The sequence below is a fragment of the Melospiza georgiana genome, chromosome 2 (genome assembly GCF_028018845.1).
Source record: "Melospiza georgiana isolate bMelGeo1 chromosome 2, bMelGeo1.pri, whole genome shotgun sequence".
Classification (NCBI taxonomy): domain Eukaryota; kingdom Metazoa; phylum Chordata; class Aves; order Passeriformes; family Passerellidae; genus Melospiza; species Melospiza georgiana.
Genome location: NC_080431.1, coordinates 32,081,633 through 32,100,905, shown reverse-complemented (window position 1 = coordinate 32,100,905; position 19,273 = coordinate 32,081,633). Strand labels below are relative to the sequence as shown.

Below are 19,273 nucleotides of genomic sequence, written 5' to 3'. Positions count from 1 at the left end.
TTAGACTGGTTTAATAAACTTACATAGAGTGCATTATAACATTTCTTCTGATACATGGACAGCTGAGCAGAGATGTCATAAAAACAATACAATTTTTTAAAAAACACTGGAAATTACATAAAAATAAGGGAAGAGTTGGGGTTTTTCTATTTCAGAATATTCTCTCTAAATCTCTAAACAGATCCTCTCACAGTACTTTAAGTTTGTCTTAAGTGCCACCTGTTTTTCTGTAGCTCAGTGTTTTTGCTTCTCCAGAAGTGCTGCATTTAAGTGAAATTTTAATGCATTACAGTTTGTAGAGGAAAACTTGTTTTTTCCCCCTGGAATTTGATGGACTGAGGTCAGTGGTAGTCTGTCTGTCTATTTGGTATGCTGATTTTAATACTTGTTTCATGAGGTGTTTCTATATATTCTTATCAGTTATTTTGGATGCTTCTTTTCCTCTTGAAATACCTGTAGTGCCTGCTCAGCCAATGAATCAAAACGTACTGTGTATTGCTTTCAAGTTCTTTCATTTGACCTATGGTTTGAGCCTTTGGAGTAGAAGATAGTGCTGAAGTTCTGGGTTCTGCCTTCTTGGTTTAAAACCCAGTCCAGAAAAGGCTGTTAGCATTTTGGGTATGGAACAGAGGTCTACTCAAGGTAGCACCAGCTGTGTGTGTGAACACTCACAAAGTCTGTTTGGAATTAAAGTGGTTTTTTTTGTAAAGAAAGTTTTATTAATGAAACGAGCTAACCTGACTCAGTGTTGGTAGCTTCTAGGATAGTAACTAACTAATTTTGTAGTACATTCAGAGAAATGTGGAGTCTGATAGTCACTGAAGGCCTGACTCCTGTAAAGGGGAGGTCATGCAGTTCATCCCTGATGCTTGTTTTCTTGTGGGTCAGAGCTGTCCATAACCATTAATACTCTTTGGAGAAGGGAAGTGCAGAAGATGTTGTTTGGATTGGATTGGAAGCTCTCACTGGTAGGGACAGAGGAAAGGTGAAGATGCTTAGATTAAAGTGTTGAGAGTACTCTCAGAAGTCAAGCTTTTCCTTCTCCTATCCCCTCCTTCTTACAATTATTTATTGAAATAATAATTTAAGACTTTGGAGTTGAGATTGGGTGGCCAGATGGTCCAAAGAAGATTGTGTTTCATTTTGTAGATTCATGAATTTCAAGTTTGGAATACATGCTAACAGTAATGCAGTGGGAGTGATGAGGTGTAGGCTTAACTAGGAACATCTAATGAACTGAAATAACACAAAATAAACGCTGTTTTTCTATTGTGCCTTCTGTCAAGATGATACTTCATTGCATCCTGGTCAGACAGAAGTTTGAGTGTCAGGATTCTACTGCTCTGAACTGTGATGTTCTTCATTCCAGGAATGTAATATGTTATTAGCAATAATGAAATATTGCACTATTTTGGGAGATAAGTTCTGTAACATGCCTTTCTCACAGGTCATTTGGTAAACCTGTTTATTCCTTTGGTTTTCTCTTCTGTAATCCCAATGATTTCTAGCACAAAGAAAGATTTTTATAAAAAAGAAAATAAATTAGAGTTTATCACATGTTGCTCAAAAAAAAAAAAATGAGAGAGGGACAGGCATGGAAGATTAATTTCAACAGTACCCACTACTCTGAGAATAAGCTAGTATGACTTGGAGGTGAGCAAAGTTTACATCATAAGTAGAATATTGTTGTTCCTACAGTTTTGGGAAGACTGCTGGAAAGTTTGATACCAATCATTTATTTGTTTTAAATTCAGGTACTGTTTGAGTCATTAGACCTTTTTCTTGAGGAAGATATGGGCTCTTCTGATCATACTAAAACAGAAAAAAAATGGGGGAGAAGGAAATAAAAATACTAAAAATACTGTCCTGATGTTTGCCTGGTCTGCTCATTTAATTAAAAATGCAGTTTCCAGGTATTAGTACTATGTATGTACTTGTATCAGCAGTTAAGAATTCTTTTTTCTAGGTCTGGATTTGGCCTGGATTAGACACTCAATTTTTTGTGCATCACTGGAAGTATGTATGAGGAAAACAGAAGAGTATTTAACAAATCAAGTAGATGCATTAACTTCCCTTCCATCTCCTGTTCTTCACTCTGCCTTCTCCTGTGTCCCCCAGCCCCTGCAAAGATAAGGTGATTCATCTTTGAGGTTCTTGGTAGTTTCCAAAATGAGTAACTCTTCATTTTTACTCTTCTGCAGCTGACTGGAAGTATAGGCATGCTGGCTTGATGGCACTCTCTGCCATTGGAGAAGGTTGCCACCAACAGATGGAGGGAATTTTAAATGAAATAGTTAATTTCGTTTTGCTATTCCTTCAGGATCCTGTGAGTATTGTTCTAGTAATTATTTCAAAATGTTTTCATTTCTGAAAATGAAAGGTGACTGCTTGTTATGACTACTTGTTAACTGCTTGAGGGAAATACTTTTTCAGCATCCCAGAGTAAGATACGCCGCTTGTAACGCTGTTGGACAAATGGCAACGGACTTTGCACCCGGGTTTCAAAAGAAATTTCATGAGAAGGCAAGTAGTAGAGTGGTAGGGGGAAAAAAGTGGTAAAATTATGTCCCTTTCAGAAACTTGTTGTCTGAAAAAGGAGTATTTCTTTTTCAGGTGATAGGAGCTCTTCTACAAACCATGGAGGATCAAGGCAGCCAACGTGTTCAAGCCCATGCAGCTGCAGCACTCATAAACTTCACTGAAGATTGTCCCAAGTCACTGCTTATTCCATATTTGGATAATCTAGTGAAGCATCTTCATTCCATTATGGTGATAAAATTGCAAGAGGTATAATACCCTGAAAAAATTGTTTGATGGAGGGTAACCTTGTCACATAAGCAGAATAAGTATAGCTGAACTGAGACCTCAGAAATGAGCCAGTACACATATCTGCTGATGCTGGTCTTAACTGACGAGAATTAGCATATGTGCAAAAGCAGATTTTCACATTTGGCATGCTTTTAAGTAAAATGTGTGCTTTTAAAATATAACACTTTATTCTTCTTCTTTCCAAGTTGATACAGAAAGGCACTAAGCTAGTTCTGGAGCAAGTTGTGACTTCAATTGCATCAGTTGCAGATACAGTGGAGGAGAAGTTTGTTCCCTACTATGATTTATTTATGCCCTCCCTAAAACACATTGTTGAAAATGCTGTTCAGAAGGAATTAAGACTTTTGCGAGGAAAGACTATTGAATGCATCAGTCTAATTGGTCTTGCTGTTGGCAAAGAAAAGGTAAGCTTAGATTTTGTATAATGGTCTAAATACACTTTTTAATGCCTTTATTTTTGTGGTATTAGTACTGAATTAATATAATCACTTGTTAAAAATGCAGCTGTATTGTTGCTGATTTCTGTGCTTGTCTTTGTTGCATTTCTGAGATGACTGTGTTGCTGCTTAGGTTCACAAATTTGCAATAGAATCTTTTTGTAGTTTAGGTAATTCTTGTCACACTGAAAAATGTTGAAAGCAAGAATTTTTTCTTCCTTTGAGGTTTTTTGGGTTTTTTTTGCCTTAAGAAAAATGACACAGCATCACATTTAGGCAGTGTCAGGGGCAAAATGTATGCAGTTCAAAGGGAACTTAGTTTTGTATATGGATTCCTGAAAAAGTTTAAGTGAGCATCAAAGTCTCTGAGAAGTAGCATCTTAATTTGCCTTTTAAAACATAGTTGTTTCCTGTATCTAGTTTATGCAGGATGCATCAGATGTTATGCAGCTGTTATTGAAGACACAAACAGACTTCAGTGATCTAGAAGATGATGATCCACAGGTATGTTGAAATTGTGTATTTACAGCTCATTGGTATTAAAAACATTCCTTGTATACATGATGTTTCTGCCCCTTCCCTGGCCTTTCAGGCTAATTGTCCAGCCTGTGTTACAAAACCTGACATTGAGATGGCCCTAGAATCTTTCACAGAAGTGTGGTTAGGAAATGAGACTTCCAGGACCTATATTTGCAGAAGAAATTTGAGCTTGCTGTCACCTTCTTATAAATAGATCAACAAGACTTGTTAAGCAGCTGTTCTAATGAGCAGAGAGCTATTTTAACTTGTATATTTGAAAACAAATACTCCTCTGAAAACATAGTACTGCAACCTTTTTTAGTTTTTGCTCTATTTTACCATTTTCAGGAATGTGGCTTGGCAGTATTGTTTAAATTTGGGAAATATTTCAGAAAAAATATTTTGTAGAACAGGCACTTTCAATGTAATCATGAATCTTACACTGTCACATTTTTACATGTATAGCAACTTTGATTGGAGGTGCTGTCAAGGTTTTGCCAGATTTGGGATGTCTTTTGATGATGCATTTTTATGTGGATTGCATATTGGATTACTTCTCTTTGAAATAAGCTTTAGGGACTGCTGACAAATTCTTTTCAAAAGTCCTAGTGTGTAAAGCATTTCCTTAATACTTTCCTTTTAAGTATGCATTAAAATAAAATGTGGGACATGAAAATTCTGCTTTCTCTCTTCTAGATTTCTTACATGATCTCTGCATGGGCCAGAATGTGTAAAATTCTTGGAAAGGAATTTCAGCAGTACCTTCCTGTTGTCATGGGACCTTTAATGAAGACTGCATCCATTAAACCTGAAGTTGCTCTTTTAGACAGTAGGTTTAAGATGATGTTTTGCTTGAAAAGCATACTGAAATAAATTATTTTGTAGTAGTTTTACATTATGTTTCCTTCCTTCCGTATAACAGCACAAGATATGGAGAATATGAGCGATGATGATGGTTGGGAATTTGTAAGCATAGGTGATCAGCAGAGTTTTGGAATTAAAACTGCAGGCCTTGAAGAAAAAGCAACTGCATGCCAAATGCTGGTGAGCAATAAAACAGTTTTGGTGATCAATGTGTTTCTGGTCAATCAAGTCTGAAGCCAAAATCTGCACCTAAAATATTTTTTGTCTCACGTGAAAGAGTGTTTTGGGTGATACTGCTTAGTTTGGATTACAGCACTTAGTTGTGTGTGGTTTACTTGATTAAAAACAGTTAATTTACTTAGGAGTGTAAATTTTTCTAAATGAATAGATGGTTTTTCTTTGTTAGCAAAACTTAAGGAATTGGATATGTTTAAAAGTAGTTCCTTTTTGCAAATATTGCTGTTTTGGAATTTGGTTTGAAAAATACATGCATGCCCTAAGAGTGAGAACTCATGCGGCTATCAGGATTTGTCAAATTACCACAGTTGAGGGAAAGGGAAACAAATTATTACATGTTTTTTAAAATAAGCTAAAAAAACCCTTGCACTTTTAACAATCTCCCTCTCACCTTTACATAGTTGAAAAATGTAAGTATTATCCCTTAAAAGAGGTATATCTGTGCTCTATTTTTCAGGTTTGCTATGCAAAAGAGCTAAAAGAAGGATTTGTGGAATACACAGAGCAAGTTGTAAAGCTGATGGTTCCATTGTTGAAATTCTATTTCCATGATGATATCCTATTAACAAATACCAATGTGAAAACAGAAACTCAGAATCAAGATTGTGCTTGCTGTTTTCCTAAATGAATTGAAAGTGTTAATGTTAAAATAGTCTGTGACTTTATAGCAGAAATGGTTTCAGAGAATGTTGGTTTACACACTATATTTTAGGCAATGGATTCCTATTTTTCCCCCTAGTTTGTTTTTTTTTTTAAATAAGCAATCAGTAGAAAAAGGAATATTTGTGTAACAAAGCAGAAAAGAACTTGAACAGCTTTTCTGTCATGGCCTGAAACAGGCTTGAAACCGCTTCTAAAGAGCAGGCAGTGTAATTTTCCTATGATTTAATCTATATATAATTAAGAAATCAAATGCATGGATTGTCATGAAATGAGTTTCAGGTAGAAAACCAAGAACTTCATCATGGTGGTGGGATGTTAAATTCTAAGCACTTTGTTGGTGTTGATTGCTGTATTTCCTTAACAATGGCACGTGTCCGAGTGGCAGCCGCAGAGTCGATGCCCCTCCTGCTTGAGTGTGCCAGGGTTCGTGGGCCCGAGTACCTCACACAGATGTGGCACTTCATGTGTGATGCTCTCATCAAAGCCATTGGGACAGAGCCAGAGTCTGATGTCCTCTCAGAAATAATGCATTCTTTTGCAAAGGTAACATTCTACAGATTTCATGGCGTTACTGTTTGTAGCTTTTTGAAATAAGAAGGGACAGTTTGGTGTTCCTTTAAATGGCTCAAAGAAATGCAAGGCTTCCTCTACTGGAAATTTGTTGTGACTATAAATGTTGTTACAGCTGATGAAAAAAGTTTTGTTTTGTTTTGTTTTGTTTTTTTTTCAAGAATAAAACAGTTACCAAAATTTTTTTATTGTAACCATGAGCAACTGAAATTATGGGTATGAAATGTACAGTGGTACTGTGCCTTACTTGTATAATTTGAGCATTGATTACAGTATGACTGTTCTTCTAATATTATTCCTGCATGTATTAATATTCTTTGTGTGCTTAGATTTCATTAAGGCTGCTCATGTTAAATTTTAAAGCTGAAAAACTGGTTGTTTTGTTTCACAAGTGCATTGAGGTAATGGGAGATGGATGCCTTAACAACGAACACTTTGAAGAACTTGGAGGAATACTGAAAGAAAAACTAGAAGAGCACTTTAAAAATCAAGAATTAAGACAGGGTAAGTTAACACAAATCCTGTTAACATGGGATGTGGCTGTTCTTTAAAGCAGAATTTCTAATTATTTCTGAAGACAAAAAAAACTGTTTCAATTTCACTGATTTGTATATTTATGTGAAGTAATTGGACTGTGAACTCACAGAATCCATGAGTTGTATTCTTAAGCTTGTGGAGGATGAAGATGGCGTAATTTTCAGCATACTGTGGTTTAATCAAAAGTTAATGGACAGATTTACTTGAGAGACAGTGCACTATCTATGGTGTTATCATTTCCCTGGGGTTTTTTCATCTGAAGTCTGCAGTTTTCTCAAAGCAATAGTAGTTTGTTGTTTCTAAGTTTGTGGACAAGCTGGTGTGTTTGTTTCTATTTCATGGGCATTTTTACACATTCCTTAACTGGACTATCCTGTACTTCTTCCTTTTCTGTGGAAGTTTTTTGAAGCTTCTTAAAAATGGAGAATTCCTGTTGCATCTTCAGCTACTGTTTCCTGTTTTCTAAATTTGTTTCTGCATAATTTTTCCCTTTCACAGGCTTCTTACGCACTTATAGAAAGGCAGTGGTTTAATTTTTTTCTTTTAATTTAGTGAAAAGACAAGATGAAGACTATGATGAGCAAGTGGAAGAGTCATTACAAGATGAAGTAAGTTAGTTTGAAGAATTTTTCTGCTCTACAAGCACCAGGATGGAATATTGCAAAAATATGCTTTTGACTCATTTAGGGCATAGTGCATCCTTAGAATTATTTCTTCATAGAAGAATCTTGTTACCATTGTCCTTCAAAACAGTAAGAAATGAGTCACACTGCATTTGTGAATTAGAAAATATGAAAGGTTTCCTTGTCTGATATGCTGAAGTAAGAAGTTCAGGATATAGCTTTTTATTTTCTTCATCTGCTCAAACAATTCTTGGATGACATTAATACTTATACAGATTTCACAGCAGATTACTTAATTACAGAATAAGCTGAGTTGGAAGGGACCCACAATGATCATCCTGCCTCATCACAGGGCATCCCAGGAATCACACCATGTGCCTGAGAGCATTGTCCAAATACTTCTTGAGCTCTGTCAGGCTGGTGCTGTGGCTGCTTCCCCAGGGAGCCTTGTTCCAGGGCCCAACCATCATCAGGGGGAAGAACCTTTTTCTAACACCCAACCAGAACCTTTCCTGACACAACTTGAGGCCATTCCTTTTGGTCCTGTCACTGGTCACCAGAGAGAAGAGATCAGTGCCTGCCCCTTCTCTCGCCCCAGTGAGAAAGTTGTAGACTGCAATGAGGTCATCCCTTAGGTCTAGCCTTGCTGACTTGCTTTTTCTTTGAGCCTTGCAAGCTGGGTGGCTCTTAACCTTGGGCCTCTATACCTCTGATCCCAAGACATCTGGTGTGTCATATCAGGAGCCTGTCTCAAAAAGAATAGCCTAAAACCAGAAAAGGACAGCGGGATAAACAGCTGCCATCCATCATGTGTTTGCTTATGAGGGAATACTAAAGTGACTACTTAACTACTTACACACGAGGGTACCAAAGTGAGTTAATAGTTTAAAGTGGAGGTGATTGTAGAAGAGATACAATAATTTTATTAAATCATTATTAGTATGGAGAGAGAGTAATAATGAATGGCTGCTGCTGTTTATAACACAAGACAAAGGGTGCTCAGTAAATTTAAGAACTAAGAAATTTTTTTGCTGTACAATGCAGGTATGAAGCTTGATCACATGAGTTTAACTTGGATTCAGACTCCAGAAATCACACCCCTATGTAAATACTGTCTTAAATAACAGTGTGGTTCTTGACTCTCCTTTTGGGCTTTTGAGAATTAGGCCAGCATTCAAGAGGATATATTTTTGTTTCCTCCAAGACCCTTTTATTTCCTCTGTGTCACTCTGTACTTAGAAAAATGCAAGCAGGCAGCAGTTTCAGAAAAGCTGAGTCCCTACTCTGCAACAGAGTTGCAAGGCGTTTTTAAAAATGTTCTAGTGTTTGCTGGTTGTTCTGTAAAGTCTGGAGAAAGACTTATCTGCATTACCCTGTGAAAGGAGGTGTGGGATGAGGACATCACTTGCCATATGGACAGAATTAACAAATTAGTTACGTTTGGATATACACCTTTGGTGTCAGAGTATGTTCATGTAGCCCTTACCTCAAGGCAGCAGAAATAGAAGAAGCACAGAAGTCATGAAGGTTATTCAAACAGTTATTCAGATCCAGCCCTCACTTCAGCAATAACTAAACTGCTGATTTGGTAGGGAGTGTGAAGCGTACACCAAGCAAGTGTTACACTCTCTTCCTGCATCTGTTATCAGCTGTTGGTCAGCAGGCAGTACCAGGCTAGGTGGACCTTGTGGTGTGCTGGAGCAGTTCTCTACCTCTTAATGTCATTGTGTGCATGTGCCAGGGCTCCTGCTTGAGCTGTGCCTTGATGGTGCAGAAATTGGCTCGCTAGGAAGGGTTTAAATATCCAGTTGTGGGAAGCTGCCTGTTGCACAATAAATAGTTACTAGTTTGTCACCAGAAGGTGAGAAAGGTGAAGGTCACTAGGGACCAGAAACTAGCTGTACTGTTTTCCCTGCCTGTTAAACTGGTTGAAAGGACGATACTGAGTGCAATAGAAGTTGCTGTAAAAGAAAGTTAAGAGTTTTCCCAGCATAAATATGTCCAGGGGATAATCCTCACCTGTAGATGTAACTTGAATTGATAGCTCTGAGGTAAGGTTCTTTATTTGACCGGTTTGTTATATTAACTGGGCAAGGTGAAAAATTTGAACAAAGGAGGAGAATAATATTTGTTATAATTTTGCCACAGTCTTTTATTACAAAGGCTATTATCCATTTCCTTTTCCACAAAAGCTTCTTAGGATATCCGTAGGGTACAGAAGAGGAAAAAGGCTTTTTGCCTTCTGTAAAGGGAACCCATTGAAGCGGCAAATTTGCACAAGACAGTTTTGTCTTGATCTGATTTTTCTATCTCTGAAATAAATCTAGGCAACTGAGTTCTAGCAATCAACTTAAGAAGGGTGAAAAGGAGGACTCCTGGAACTAGCAGTGAGTCAGTCTCACTCTGTGCCCAGTACAGTCTTTGAACACATCTCCCTGGCAGCAGTGGAAGACAGGGAGGTGATTAGAGACAGCTGATACAGCTTCCAAAATGCAAATCATGCCTGATTAATTTAGTGGGTTCTGTGATGGAGTGACTGTTGAGGGAGCAACTGATGTCATCTGCCTTGACTTCTGTAAGGCCTTTAAAAGGGTCCCACACAACATCCTTGTCACTAATACGAAGAGATCTGTATTTGATTAATTCAGCAGATAAGGAATTGATTGAATGGCCATGTTAAAAAAGTTCAATTCAGTGCCTCAGTATCGACATGACAGTAACAAGTGATGTCCCTCAAGATACTGGAACATGTTGCCTAGAGAAGGATGTGGATGTCCCATTCCCTGGAACAATCAGGGCCAGGTTGGATGGGGCTCTGAGCAACCTGCTCTAGTGGGAAGTGTCCCTGTCTGATGGGATGTGTCCCTAGCCATGGCAGGGGGTTTGGAACTAGAAGATTTTTAAGGTGCCTTCCAACCCAAACCATTTTGTTTTTCTATCATTCTGCAATTAGACGAAGAATTGAAAATTATTGAACTTTAAAAAAAGGTTTTACCTAAAAAGTCATAAATCAACTTTTTTCCATTAGTTTAGACACTTAGCACTTCATGTGACTTTCACTCCATTAAAGATTGTTAGTCTTCATGTGAATTGTATCCTTTTCCTTTCAGGATGACAGTGATGTTTATATTTTGACTAAAGTGTCGGATATTTTGCACTCAATATTCAGTAGTTACAAGGAGAAGGTACTGCCATGGTTTGAAAGGTTACTTCCACTAATTGTCAACCTAATTGTAAGTACCTTGTTTTCCTTTAATTTAAACATAATTATTTTTTCTGATGGGTTAATATGCCATCCATGCTGAAGTCTTAGAGAACTTGGTAGATAGAATGTAGCAATTACTGTTTTACGAAATAGAAGGTTTATTCTAGATCAAGGATGAAGTTGTTACCCCGTGCTTTCCGAGCAGGGTCGTTGCTGTGCTACTTAAAATCTGTGTCTCAAAGATCCAGGATCACTGACACACACAACTATTTTCAGAAATTAAATTTCCTTGAGACTGTCCAGTATCTCAAAAATGGATTTCGAGAGCAGGGACAAAAAAATGTTGCAGGCTCGTGGAGAAAAATTGAGACTGATACATGTAATGGAGTGTGAAACAGAGGTGCAAAGATGGACACCTGGATTTTGTTTCGTTCATGGTATTGCTGGAATATCACTACTGCAAATTACATGGTTTTAGGATTGAGTTTCACACCCTGAAGATTTTAACCAAAGCGTTAGACCCCTGTTCCTGTGACTGTTTTGATGTACTCATTGGCTGTACAAGGATTCGGGGTGTCTGAGCCGGTGGCTGTTTGTGCCGCAGTGTCCCCATCGGCCGTGGCCGGACCGACAGTGGGGGCTGTGCATCTTTGACGACGTGGTGGAGCACTGCAGCCCCTCGTCCTTCAAGTACGCCGAGTACTTCCTGCGGCCCATGCTGGAGGCGGTGTGTGACAGCAGCCCCGAGGTGCGGCAGGCCGCTGCCTACGGCGTGGGAGTCATCGCGCAGTTCGGCGGCGACAGCTACCGGCCCGTCTGCCCAGGTACTGCGGCTGGGGACGGATGGGAACGGCTCACCTGCGGGTGTGCAGGGCGACAGATTGCTGGCTCTTAGCTGTGTCACAGACAGTGATGGATTGAGTGATAAACCACCTCAGTACCTCAAGCTTTTATTGTGGCTCTGCTTAGTAGCATTCCTGTTGCAGCACTGACTGCTTAGCAAACTTGATTTACATATTCTTTTTTAAAATATGATCTGGCATGCAAATGTTAATTTCATAAAAACCATCTTTTTGATACACAGCTGTCTCATAGATGCTTTCTAGTAATATTGATGTGGTTACATATTAATGCAAAAGCCTTTGGATGTCTGGAAAAACTACACAAGAGACCTATATTAAGGAATGGCCTAGAATATGACTTGTGTGGCTCTCTGCTTTCTGATTATATAAAAAGGAACCTGATTTCTGTAAAGTAAGAAGTGAAATGAGTGTGAGAGTACTTATCAGCAACATTTTGTCTGCTGTCTGTCTGAATTTCTTTGAAACTTCAAATTCATCTTAAATTTAAAGAAATTATTGCCTGCTTGCACTCTTCTTGCCAGTCACCAAAGTTAATTTTGCACACTAAGTAGCACCCCTTATTAAAGGCTTTTTTTTCCTTTTTTCTTAATAAAATTATATAAAGTATGTATAATAGATACTTAGATGATATAGTATATCATCTAAGTATGTATTTAAAATATGTATTTTGCATTAATATTATATGAAAGCTGAATTAAGAAAATAAGAATCATCTGATAGGGATTGACACAAGTCTTGCCTAAATCAATCAGGGTTGTAATTTTCATTGTTAATGTAACTGTTACATGATAACAATCAGGATAAGGTGTCTTTTTAAAAAGAAAAGGAAAAGCAGTGTGGGAAGCCTTGCAATGAATCATTAAGAGCATGAAAAATTAGAATTGTCTAGACAGTTCTGATTTTGAAATTTTCTGAGCTTTTTAGCCTCTGTTGAAGTCTAACAGTCTTTTATTTTTCTCTAATTACACTTTATCTTACCCCACTTAAACTTTGTAAAATCTTTGATGCTTCTCTTTGTACTTGGGCAAATAATTCTTGATTATGCCCAGACACCTGGCTTCTCCTTAAGTTGAATTTTGGATAAAATAAACTTTCGCCTTTACAGTATACAGTTTATTAGCAGACACCTCAAAAGTATTCCAAATCCTTTTTGCATACATGAAAGAACTTTATGATTTATTGTAATAGATGAAGATATGCTGTGATTAGAAACAAATCCATGTCATGAGACATTATCTACCCCAGAGGTTTTGCTATATCTCTGAAAAACACCATGTCTGTGGGCTTTTATTTGTAACTTATTTTCTTTACTGGGTGATATATAGCACTGGCATATTGTTCTTTTGCAAGTTTGAAGAGTATGTAAATACACTTCAGAAAAAGCAGAGGTATTAATATAAGCATTTTTGGCAGTCAGTTAAAAATGTCCAGGAATATAGCAAGAACTTGTAAATGGCATGTGAGTTACCTGATGAAACAAACATCACAAAAACCAGATTTTGTAAAGGGCAAAGAAATAGGATGGAAGGGAACTACAGCAAAACAAATCACTTTCTCGACAGGGGTACAGGGTTACAATTGATGCAGCTGGCAAGGTTGCTTCTGTTATGTTGGTGGAAGAATATGATTAGCTGTTCTCTGTGAAAATTGTATCAATCAACTGCATGGATTTCTTCCTAATTCACATCAGTGGCCTCAAAACTGGGTGGTGCCAGATGTCAGAGCAGTCAGTCCTTGGAGAAAAGCTTAACATTGTACAAGATGGGTCTTCCATTGTCAAAAGGCTTTTTTAAGGTTTGTCTAACACAGTATCTATGTGAGAATGCATCTGTTTTATAGACAAGAGAAAACTTGTCTGGTAGGCTGTAGGGAGAAAATTATGCTGATTCATTTTGATGCCCTCCTAATTTTACAGTTTCAAGGACACAATACCTACAGAGTCATTCATTAGTATTAGTGAGTGGGATACAGATGAGATGAGATTTAGCTTCAGCAACCATGAAAACCTGAGGTATAAAATGCAGGCTCAGTTGTCCTGGACATTGTAGACCTCTCTGAAACAAACTCTGCTGTGGAGAATAGCCCAGCATCATTGTCCTGCATTCAGTATACATAAGCTAGCAGGTCTAATGTTTCTGTAGTTCTGTAATGTTTAACAGCTTTTCCACAGCTGCTGAATTCTTCAAAAATCTAATGCAGTGGACTTAATATAGAAAGTGGATTGTGCATTCTTTAACTGCAAAGCTTCTACTTACTCATCCAAATTCAGAAGTGAGAGATCTTACTCTTCCTCAGTAATTAGAGTTATTTTGAAGTGTACTTTCTGTACAATTCCACAACCTGCCTACTGTGCTGATAGAGAATTTCACAGCTTTAGTATTTTATTTTTAGCAGAAGAACACAAGGACAATTGTTCCTGCTTGCATGTAGTGTGCTTGGAAGCCTGCATGGACACTAGTAGCTAAAACTGTGACATTAATTGTTCTTTTAGAAGGGTGTGTGTGGTTACCCACACGACTGTTTAACAAAATATAATTGCTATTAACCTAGGAGAAAAACTGGCATATTTCTTCCATTGAAAGATTTCCTTGATTTTTATGATCCTAACTATGTCAAGTTGATTCACCAGGTGAGATTACTCCTATGACCTTTTAGTGGTGGGTGGTGTGTATGTATACATCTATACATATTTTATATACAGATGTGTGATAATAATAAAGTATACCTTGATTGTGCAGTTAAACTTTATTCTTGTGTTTTTAACAATTAGAGGCACTTCCATTGCTGGTGAGAGTCATTCAGTCACCAGATGCCAAAGCCAAAGAGAATGTGAATGCAACAGAAAACTGCATTTCAGCAATAGGAAAGATAATGAAGTTCAAGCCTGACTGTATAAACGTTGAAGAAGTCCTTCCACACTGGTTATCATGGCTTCCACTTCATGAAGACAAAGAAGAAGCTGTTCATACTTTCAATTATCTGTGTGACTTACTTGAGAGGTAAGGCAAAGTCTTCACACTAATGCAGAAAGTAAGCCTGTTTGCATGCTCTTTCCTTGCCCTCTTTTTCCAAAACTGAGAAACTGTGAGGTTAATCTACATGTGCTTTAGAGAAGATAATTAGAAATGTCAGAACTGAGCCTTCCCTGATGTTATTGCTGCTTTTTTAAACAGTTCCTGTTCTTGTCCTAAATAGTGTCTCTACAGCTGGAAAAAAAAATCCTGGCTGCTTTATATATCCATAATGACATAGGATCTGCAGAAAACTTTTACAGAAAATTTCAGGAAAACTTTTTGATACTCTGCTTACATATCAGGACCAGTAACTGATCAGGTTTTTGCAACCTTTTGCTTTCCAACAAAGTGAAGTATAAAGCAGAGAAATAATATGGAAAAATTCATTGTACAGTGCTGTCTCCCTTAATAATTATTTCAGCTATCATTGAAAGGATCTTATCCCTCAGTTTATTCTTCGGGTTTGTGCTCTTTCCTGCAGGTAAAATGAAAGAAAAAAGTAAACAGTTATTCTAGTGTGATGCACTTCATAAATGAGTGAAAAAATGTAGCCTCTGAGGTGTTGTGTAGTAAGCACATTCTGGCTGGCACTGTATTACATCTTAGGAGAAAAATATAAGGGAAATAACTTAGATTTCTTACAGTCTTTTGTATTTTGTGAATAGCTTGTATCTCTGGGTGCTTTATTAAGGCAAAGTCTCAAAATTGCAACTGAGGTCCCTAGATTCATTATAGAGCAGTGAGATACAGATGAGACATAACAATGCTGCCAGGTGCATGTGAACAGGAACATAGAAATTGGGAATTGCAGTAGCAGCTCACTTCTGTACCCACGTCTGTGCAGGTGGCTCTGCCTGGCTACCTGCTTCTCTGGAGCTCTGCCAGTCCTACATTCACAGCCTCTGCATTCCAGCAATGGTAGGTGGCAGGGCTGCAAGTAGATCCTGTGTTCCACACAGATTCCTGATTGCTAATACTCCTCCACTCCAGCATTTGGCTGGGAAAGAGGGAGCAGAACTGCTTGCTTGCTGTGTCATGGAGAGTGCTGGCAGAGAGCTGAAGTTACCGACGCTCCTGACGCCAGTAACACAGCGTCCTGGGAGGCACAGAGAGAGGAACAAGTCCTTTTAGGCAGGGTATTTCTGTCACACTGTTTACAGTTCCATCTGCATGGAACTCAGCCATTCTGTAAAGTTCAGAACTTCTTCCTGATAAAGTTTAGGCTGAGTAAAGAATCAGCTGGTTAAATATTAACAGAAGGGGGAACACGCTGTCAGCAGGCAACAAAGCTGTGCATACTTATTCAGCTGTGTGAAACTTAAACCTAACTAAGCAGCTTCAGAATAAGATCATTCAAAATCACTTATGTGTAAAGTGTTTACATTATTTTTAGATAACCATTAATTCCTTTGCAATATGTCTTTTGTAACAGCAATAACCCAATTGTCCTGGGTCCCAACAATTCCAACCTTCCCAGAATACTGGGGATAATTGCGGATGGTGAAATCCACGAAGCTATCAAACACGAAGATCCGTGCACCAAGCGGCTGGCTAACGTTGTCCGCCAAGTGCAGGTAAATAAATGCTTGCTTAAGGAGAAAGGGAGCATTTAGAGTCTGCTTGCAGAAGGAGCTAAACTGTTCAACCAGTTTTGAGAGCCTTATCTCCTTAGAGAATAAGGGTTCAACCAGTGATCTTGGAGATCCTTTGATGTTCCTTGAATGATTCATGATAAAACTTGGTGACATTTGCACTTGACTAAAATAACTGTAACTAACTTTCCTGCAGCAAGTTGGTTAATATGTGAACCAGTATTAGTTTTTGTGGGGGTTTTTTTCTGAGTCGGAAATTAGAATCTGGAGAGAAATCTGCATGTCCTTTTATCAGTGAACTGTACTGCAGGATTTGGTCCAAGATGTGATTCTTGTGAGGGTCACCAACACCTTTTGGTGACTTTCTAGTACAGCAGCAGCTTGGGATCTTTGTTAGATAACAAGTGCAAACCACAAGTTATTTTACTACGGCCCTTTTCAGTCCTGTGCAAATATAGGTGGCTGTTTGATGTTTTCCCTGCCTTTGGGGAGCTGCTGTAAGGTTTACATCCTTTATGCCATAATGAGTCACTTAAGGATGATGGGGATGTCCAGGTACTTAAACAGTGCTTCTCTACAGTGCTGTAAGTGATAGTGCTCATAGTGCAGATCTGCTCCAGGGCCAAATGTTGTTGGGTAGATGTAGTACTAATGAGAGAAAGGTGCCTGGCAAGCATCTTGCTCATAAAAAAGCATGGAGGATTTTATGCAGCTGATCTTCAATTATTATCTTTCTACCTGACCTGCTTTGGCAAAATTCAGGTTCAAGAATTTTAGAAACACTTGACATTAGAACTGATTCACCTGTATGAGTGTGTCAGCCTGAGAGATCCATTCTGTCTGGTAGGAAAAGTTGTTAAAATTCTGAAGGCATAAAGAGGAGGAAATTGAGCAAGTTTCAGAGTGAAAGTAGTGTAAGTGACTGCTCTAAATTCTGCCTGACAGATAAAAATCCTTGCTGTTGGTACTCAAAGTCTAGGAATGCACCTTTGTATTAGGGTTTACCTAATGCATTTGTTCACTTTACCTCAAATCATCAAAGTTTTTTTTTTAACACTACAGTGGCACATACATGTATAGATTAGTTGTTTACAACAATGTCTGGTTCTGGCCAGGATTGATAGAAACTTTAATGTGAGATAAGACCTCCAGCACTGGCTGAATGATTTACCTTTGGACTGAGGAGAAAAACATAATTTTTAAAGTAATGTCTTGTAAAAAATACAATTTTAGCACAGTGTTACCAATCCTATTTCTCTTCATACATGGTATTTTAACTTTAGTAAAGGTGTAAGAATTTGATACTCTTACTAACTGTAAGAGTCTTATATACTATGATAGGAATTTTCAAGGTTGTGGAGTTGCTAACAAGCTCCTACTTCCCAGATTCCAAGAGAATTTTTTAACTATCTCAGTAAGCTGTTTCACTGCCAGTGTCTAACATGATCAACATAGTCATTATTGGAATTGAGTATAAACTTCTTTGCTTAGGTATTGTCAGGCCAGAAATATTTCAGCATAAAGTATCAATTTAAATATGCATCAGAAATGCAGGAAGAGTGCATTTAATTCTACAATATTTCATCATACATTAAGAGTCTAAAATGCCTAATGGTATTTAAAACTAAACCCACAAATTTACATGTGAGAGCATTTATTTTTTATTTTTTAATACATTTTTATTTTTTAATCCATTTTTATTTTTTTAACTTTAAATTTTGAGAAAAGTGCATTATAATAGAGCTGAATGTAAAATATAACAAATATAAATTAAACATTTTTTTAAATTTTACTTAAATTATACAGTTATTGCAAAAGCCAATCTAAAGACCTAAAGTCAGTCACCTGGAACTTTTTTCCCTGTCATTATCCTAAAGAAAGCAGGGTGCCAATTGCTTCCAGCTTCTGTTGATAAGCTAATAACTACTTTTTCCTCAATCTTGATTAATATTCAGCACTTTCTGGCACCATTAGAACAGACCTTACTGATGGTGACTTTTAAAGCTAATGTCTCAGCTGAGGGCTGTGCTAGCACAGATGAAGGGTTTACATTCACCCAGACAGATGCTGTGCAGGTCTCTCTGGGAAGTAATTGACCTTTCCTTTCACTGCAGAGCCACACCCTGTGTTGGCAGCAGAATTTTGCACACCCTCATGTAGCACATCGTGCTGTAATCCCAGAGCTCACCTGGAAGCTCTGAGTGTGTTACTGCTGCACCAGTGCCCAAAACGCTCGTGGAAGAAGCATGATTCAGTTTTGCCTGAACATTGGTCTTTTAACTTCATTGCAAAACCATCAAATGCTTTAGCTGTGGTTGACACAGACATGAGTGCCATTTGTTAACCCACACAGTTGTTACAGGGAGTTCCCAGAAGTCCCAAATCAATTACTCTGCTGCTGTTCAGCCGTTTGGAGCATCTCAAGGTGAACCCGTGTAGCCCTGTGTACCCCTGAAGATTTCAGTCTCTTTGGCATGTGTATTACAGGACTAAGCTGAGTGAATGTTGAGCTTTGTAAAATAGCAAAGCTTAAGATGTGCCTTGGACACTTTCAGCCTGCATAAAGACGCCTTCTCATTTTTTTCTAGACATCCGGAGGACTGTGGACAGAATGCATATCACAGCTCAATGCAGATCAACAGGCAGCCATACAGGAGCTCCTGAACTCTGCTTGAAGGGCCTTAATTATCATCTGCAAGAAAACTAACTCCAAATAAACGTTTACCCTATTGTTTAGGTTTCTTTTGTTTCTTTTCTGAGTAAAACCAGAACTGTAGTGCGTGTAGGCCATTCTTCTGCAACCTCCAGGCAGTGGCAGCAGGAAGAAGCATTCTTTCAGAACGGTGTTTAAATCGGTTTCTATCCCACAACATGAAAGAAGTTTCCTGTAAACCCTACAATAGCACTGAAGAGTATTTTTCTAACGGTATCAGCCATCCATACGATGGTGAAAGGGAAACAAGTTGAATTTTCTCATTAGACATAAGACCTTCAGCAGTAGATGTACGTTATAACAGATAAACGTTTCTCTACATCTAGTGTTAATTGTATGAATTGGAGTGTGAGTCTTTGTAGGGTAGGAAGTGTCCTTCTGCCCAACAAGGTAGTAGATCAAAAGATGAAAAACTGAAGACCAACATCGAGCATGAAGACCTCATTGATCGCACTTTTGATTCCCAAAAACAACTTGTACAGTGACTCAATGAGGAAAGCTGTTCAGCTTCCAGCCCTTGAATGTGAAGTCTCTTTGGCATGTCTGACAGTCTCTCATTCACTCCTCAATAAATGACATTGAAACACAAGAAGCTTGTGTAGAAGTT

At 38.1% G+C, this 19,273-nt stretch overlaps 1 protein-coding gene across 1 annotated transcript in view; it reads left to right on the top strand.

The window, feature by feature from the left end:
• IPO5 (importin 5) overlaps window positions 1-19,273 on the top strand; it is a 42,421-nt gene extending 23,148 nt beyond the window's left edge. Inside the window, exons 11-26 of the mRNA XM_058045254.1 lie at window positions 2,202-2,326; window positions 2,434-2,523; window positions 2,614-2,787; window positions 3,015-3,233; window positions 3,687-3,770; window positions 4,482-4,614; window positions 4,708-4,829; window positions 5,344-5,440; window positions 5,920-6,092; window positions 6,512-6,623; window positions 7,209-7,264; window positions 10,390-10,512; window positions 11,089-11,308; window positions 14,118-14,346; window positions 15,794-15,935; window positions 18,542-19,273. Coding sequence (XP_057901237.1) covers window positions 2,202-2,326; window positions 2,434-2,523; window positions 2,614-2,787; window positions 3,015-3,233; window positions 3,687-3,770; window positions 4,482-4,614; window positions 4,708-4,829; window positions 5,344-5,440; window positions 5,920-6,092; window positions 6,512-6,623; window positions 7,209-7,264; window positions 10,390-10,512; window positions 11,089-11,308; window positions 14,118-14,346; window positions 15,794-15,935; window positions 18,542-18,628 — 2,186 coding nt within the window. The 3' untranslated portion in view covers window positions 18,629-19,273. The remainder of the gene's footprint in view (window positions 1-2,201; window positions 2,327-2,433; window positions 2,524-2,613; window positions 2,788-3,014; window positions 3,234-3,686; window positions 3,771-4,481; window positions 4,615-4,707; window positions 4,830-5,343; window positions 5,441-5,919; window positions 6,093-6,511; window positions 6,624-7,208; window positions 7,265-10,389; window positions 10,513-11,088; window positions 11,309-14,117; window positions 14,347-15,793; window positions 15,936-18,541) is intronic.